The 5,680-nt window shown below is 41.3% G+C and overlaps 1 protein-coding gene across 1 annotated transcript; it reads right to left on the bottom strand.

Moving 5' to 3' along the window:
• Positions 1-4,466: 4,466 nt before the first annotated feature.
• LOC107479476 (uncharacterized) lies at positions 4,467-5,429 on the bottom strand. The gene is made up of 2 exons (XM_016099606.1): positions 5,143-5,429; positions 4,467-4,989 (listed from the first exon to the last, which is right to left on the bottom strand). Exons 1-2 carry the CDS (start codon positions 5,427-5,429, stop codon positions 4,467-4,469), a joined length of 810 nt encoding a protein of 269 aa, XP_015955092.1.
• Positions 5,430-5,680: the final 251 nt, after the last annotated feature.

The raw sequence follows: 5,680 nt of genomic DNA, 5'->3' as shown, positions 1-5,680 counted from the left end.
CCGACCTCTTCTCAAAGGGCTCGGCCAAATGCCCGACCTCTTCTCAAAGGGCTCGGCCAAATGCCCGACCTCTTCTCAAAGAGCTCGGCCAACTCGCCAAAGGAGCCCAAAGCAGGCCCAAAACAAAGGAACACAGCCCAATCTAAAGGCAGCCAAAGCCCAGAAAGATAAAGGCGGTCCCCTTGAAAGATAAGATGACCTCACTTAAAGATAAGATAAAGATAAGATAAGATAACTAACTTATCTTATCCACAGGAGGCCACATCTCACCATTTTAAATACACTGGAGCACCCAGGTATAACTCATACTCTGATTCTACTCAATACCTGCTTAATACCCTTGCTAACTTAAGCATCGGAGTCTCTTGCAGGTACCCCCCACCCTCCGGGGACGAAGGATCAGCACCATCACCAAGTCCAACAAGTCGGACACACCAGCTCCGGTCGCTACACACCTGCCAGACACGTCGGTTCCGACCAGCACAGAAGATCTCGTCCGAGATCGACCTACAGTTTCAGGTAACCCTCGGAACAGGTTGCTTATCCTTCTTCTTCCTAGCTCGTGTTGATGAGGCCATTGAATTGTGATGGTCGAATCTTCCCAACACCAAAATTGAAGCAATGCTTGTCCTCAAGCATACAAGAAGTGTAAGTAAGTGAGGCTTAGATTGGTAAGCTTATTGGGTAAGAAATGAAGGTTTGAAAGTGATTGAAAGGGATTTGTGGAGTGAAGATGGTACGGGTAGTCTAGAGACTAAAGTTTGTGAAACAAGTAAGAATAATAAGGGGAGTGTTTTCGGATGACTTGGTGAAGCATGGTGGTGGTCTATATATAGAAGTGGAAGTGAAGTGAGATGTTGTTGGGGGTTCATAGTTACTTTGCATGGTGGAAGCATTGTTTTAATGGTTTGGTTGTGGCATGGGAAGTATGAATCTTCTAGCTAATGCATGTTGAGTGGTTCTTTCCAAAGCACAAACTCCAAGGCACATGTGACTTCCTTTTTCTTCTATGTGCATCCATGAACTCCTCTCCCAAGATTCTCCATCACTTCTTTCTTTCACTTCCCTGCAACAAAAATGAAAACTTTGAGATTCTGGAAAACAAACTCTTGACTTTTGCTATCTAAATTTTTTTTTGAAATCCTAATGAGGCCTTAATTAAAATGAAAAATTTAATTCTGAGGGTGTTTTTATATGCTGAATTAAACTAAAATATTTTTTCTAGCATTTTATGCATGCATGGACACCAAACTTAGTTTGTGACTAAGTGTTGCAAAAAAAATCTGCATTTCTTTAAGGTTTGTCACACCAAACTTAGTGTCTTGCATATACTATATGCTATACTCTTTTTTTGTTTTCTTAGATATATGATGTACCCTTTCATTATTAACTACTTAAAGCATAAAAATAAAAGACTCCTGTGCATGGGTTGCCTCTCATGAAGCGCTTGTTTATTGTCCTTAGCTTGACAATGCAGCCTCCTTTTTCATGCTAGCCATAGTACAGTTTCTTCTTTGCTCCAGGGGCCACCAAGATAGAGTTTCACCCTCTGCCCATTGACTATAAAGGTCTCTTTTGAATTCTCATCAAGTAATTCCACATATCCATGAGGTGATACTTTGGTGATGGTGGATGGACCATTCCATCTAGACCTCAGCTTTCCAGGGAAGATCTTCAGTCTTGAGTTGAATAGCAACACCTTTTGGCCTGGTTCAAATGTTCTTGGAGAGATTCTCTTGTCATGCCACCTTTTTGCTCTTTCCTTGTATATTCTAGCATTCTCATATGCCTTCAATCTGAATTCTTCCAATTCATTGAGTTGTAGTAGCCTCTTTTCTCCTGCCGCTTGAGCGTCTAAATTCAAGAGTTGAGTGGCCCAAAAGGCCTTGTGTTCAAGCTCTACAGGTAGATGGCATGCTTTCCCATACACTAGCTGAAATGGAGATTTCCCTATGGGTGTTTTGAATGCTGTCCTGTATGCCCAGAGTGCATCATCCAGCTTCCTTACCCAATCTTTTCTTATTGCTCCTACAGTTTTCTCCAAGATTCTCTTTAGCTCTCTGTTGGCAAGTTCAGCTTGCCCATTTGTCTGGGGGTTATAGGGTGTTGCCACTTTAAGAGTTACTCCATATTTATGGAGAAGAGAGTTCAATTGTTTGTTGCAAAAATGGCTCCCTCCATCACTTACAAGTCCCTTTGGCACTCCAAATCTAGTGAAGATGTTTTTCTTTAGAAATTGCAATACCACGTTGGTGTCACATGTGGTTGTGGCTATTGCTTCAACCCATTTCGAAACATACTCCACTGCCATCAAAATGTATTTGAAAGTGTAGGAAGGAGGGAAAGGTCCCATGAAGTCTATTCCCCATAGATCAAAGAGCTCCACCTCTAGGATGAACTTTTGAGGCATCTCATTCTTCTTTGTTAGGCCACCTCCTCTTTGGCATTCATTGCAATGACTCACAAAATCTCTAGCATCCTTGAAGATGGATGGCCAGTAAAATCCACTTTGAAGTACCTTTGCTGCAGTTCTTTTTGCTCCAAAATGACCACCATAGCTAGAGTTATGACAATGCCACAATATGTCCTTCATCTCCACTTCTGGCACACATCTTCTAATCATTCCATCTGGGCATCTTTTAAACAAGAAGGGTTCATCCCAAAAGAACAACTTAGCTTCATGTAGCAGCTTCTTAACTTGTTGCTTTGTATATTCTTGTGGGATGCTCCTCCCTGCCTTGTAGTTGGCCATGCCTGCGAACCAAGGAATGTGTTGAATTTGCATGATGTGTTCATCTGGAAAGTCTTCATTTACTGATTGAAAAGTGTCTTGATTTGCTCCTTGTGGCAGCCTTGAAAGATGGTCAGCAACTTGATTTTCACTACCCTTTCTGTCTTTTATCTCAATGTCAAACTCTTGTAGAAGTAATATCCATCTAATTAACCTTGGTTTGGCATCCTGTTTTGACATAAGATACTTAAGAGCAGCATGGTCAGTATAAACAAGAATTTTTGATCCAATCAAATATTGCCTAAACTTATCAAAAGCATATACCACAGCTAGTAACTCTTTCTCTGTTGTGGTGTAATTTCTTTGGGTCTCATTCAATACTTTACTTGCATAGTAGATAACATGAAGTTTCCTTTCCTTTCTCTGCCCCAACACAGCACCAATGGCAAGATCACTTGCATCACATATAAGTTCAAAAGGCATTCCCCAGCTTGGGGGTGTGATAATTGGTGCTGTGGTGAGCTTAGCTTTTAGAGTCTCAAAGGCATGTTTGTATTCATCATCAAAGAGAAAAGGGTTGCTCACCACTAGCAGATTGCTAAGTGGCTTTGCTATTTTGGAAAAATCTTTAATGAATCTTCGATAGAATCCAGCATGCCCTAAGAAGCTTCTAACAGCTTTCACATTGTTTGGTAAAGGAAGTTTTTCAATAATTTCTACTTTTGCCTTATCCACCTCTATACCCTCTCTTGAAATTTTGTGACCAAGTACAATTCCTTCAAGTACCATGAAATGGCATTTTTCCCAATTTAAAACCAAATTAGTTTCTTGGCACCTTTTCAAGACTAGGGTAAGATGATGTAAACAAGTATTGAAGGAATCACCAAAAATAGAAAAATCATCCATGAATACTTCTATGAATTTTTCTACCATATCCGAGAAGATTGATAACATGCATCTCTGAAAGGTGGCTGGAGCATTACACAGCCCAAATGGCATCCTTCGGTATGCGAAGACTCCAAAGGGACATGTGAATGATGTCTTCTCCTGGTCCATGGGGTCAACAACTATTTGGTTATATCCAGAATAACCATCAAGGAAGTAGTAATATGCATGACCGGCCAGCCTTTCAAGCATTTGGTCAATGAAAGGAAGGGGAAAGTGGTCTTTTCGTGTGACATCATTCAGCCTTCTATAATCAATACACATTCTCCAACCTGTCACAGTTCTTGTTGGGATAAGTTCATTCTTCTCATTGACAATAACAGTCGTGCCACCTTTCTTGGGTACCACTTGCACTGGGCTTACCCATGGGCTGTCAGAGATGGGGTAAATGATCCCAGCTTTGTACAATTTCAGCACCTCCTTTTTAACAACCTCCTTCATTGTGGGATTTAACCTTCTCTGAGGTTGTACCACTGGTTTAGAGTTCTCTTCCAAGAGTATCTTGTGCATGCATATGGCAGGGCTTATTCCTTTCAAGTCATCAATGGTCCATCCCAATGCATTTTTTGTGGGCTCTTAGTACTACAAGGAGTTTTTCTTCTTCATCAGCACTCAATGTAGAATTGATGATAACTGGGAAGCTGTCCTTTTCACCAAGGAACGCGTACTTGAGATGAGAGGGTAGTGGCTTTAGCTCTTGTTGTGGCACCTCTTCTTTCTTGGCTTCCATTGGTTCCTCTAGTGCTTGCAATTCGTTCTCCTCTTGTTCTTGGATATTCTGGACTTCATCTTATTTCACTTGATGGTTTGCCTCAAATGCTTCTTCAACCAATGAGTCCACCATATCAATCCTCATGCAGCCTTCTTTTTCAGCAGGATACTGCATTGCTTTGAAGACATTTATGGTCATTTGTTTATCATGTACTCTGAAGATCATCTCTCCCTTTTCCACATCGATGATTGTTCTTGTTGTGGCCAAAAAGGGTCTACCGAGAATGACTGAGTTGTTCCCTTCTTCATCCATATCTAGGACCACAAAATCAGCCGGGAATATAAAGTTTCCCACTTTCACCAAGAGGTTCTCAACTACTCCATTTGGTATTTTGATGGATCTGTCAGCAAGTTGGAGTGACATCCTTGTGGGTTTAAGCTCTTGAATCATCATTTTCTTCATCATGGTGAGGGGCATTAAGTTAATGCTTGCTCCTAGGTCACAAAGTGATTTGTCAATGGCCATGTTCCCAATCGTGCAGGGTATGAGGAAGCTGCCAGGATCTTTGAGCTTTGGTGGTAGCCCTTTTTGAATGATGGCACTGCACTCTTGAGTAAGAATTACTGTTTCTTTTTCTTGCCAACTTCTCTTCTTGGTGATCAATTCCTTAAGAAACTTTGCATATAATGGCATTTGTTCCAGAGCTTCTGCCAATGGGATGTTGATTTCGAGTTTTTTGAAGATTTCTAAGAACCTTGGGAATTGTTGGTCCTTTGCTCCTTTATGTATCCTGGTTGGGTATGGAAGCTTGGGTACATAAGCTTTTACTCCTTCATTTTTATTTTCTTGTTGTGGCTTCACATTCCCCTTGTTATCGTGGTGGTTTTCTTGACTGGGTGGTTTGCCTTGTGGCTTGACAGCCTCTTTGCTTCTTTGAGATGTTGAAGCCTTTTCTTCATCTTGCCCTTCCACTTGTTTCTCCACTGTGTCTTGCTTCTTGGGTTTTATTGCTTCTTTATTCAAACTTTCTCCAACTACCATGCCACTCCTCAACTGCAGAGCTTTACATTCTTCTCTCGGATTGGGTATTGTGTCACTTGGGAGAACATTGGTTGGCCGTTCAGCTTGTTTGGCTAATTGTCCCACTTGTCGCTCAATATTCTTTATGGTGGCCTCATGTTCCTTTTGTCCCTTGATTAAGGTTTGAGTGCTTTGAGCAAGTGCTTGTGTGGTTTGATTGAGTGCTTGCAAGGTGGCTTCAAGATTGGAGATTCTGGTCTCATGATGGTCAA

The sequence above is a fragment of the Arachis duranensis genome, chromosome 3 (assembly GCF_000817695.3).
Source record: "Arachis duranensis cultivar V14167 chromosome 3, aradu.V14167.gnm2.J7QH, whole genome shotgun sequence".
Lineage (NCBI taxonomy): Eukaryota > Viridiplantae > Streptophyta > Magnoliopsida > Fabales > Fabaceae > Arachis > Arachis duranensis.
The sequence above is the reverse complement of the archived record's forward strand: the minus strand, read 5'-3'. Positions and strand labels throughout refer to the sequence as shown.

Bases quoted from the DNA above. Each gene is read 5' to 3' on its own strand.
- LOC107479476 (XM_016099606.1), bottom strand. From the start codon at position 5,429: ATGGTAGTTGGAGAAAGTTTGAATAAAGAAGCAATAAAACCCAAGAAG. The intron at 4,990-5,142 runs GTTCTTAGAAAT...TCAAGAGTGCAG, and splicing joins AAGGACCAACAATTCCCAAG to TGCCATCATTCAAAAAGGGC.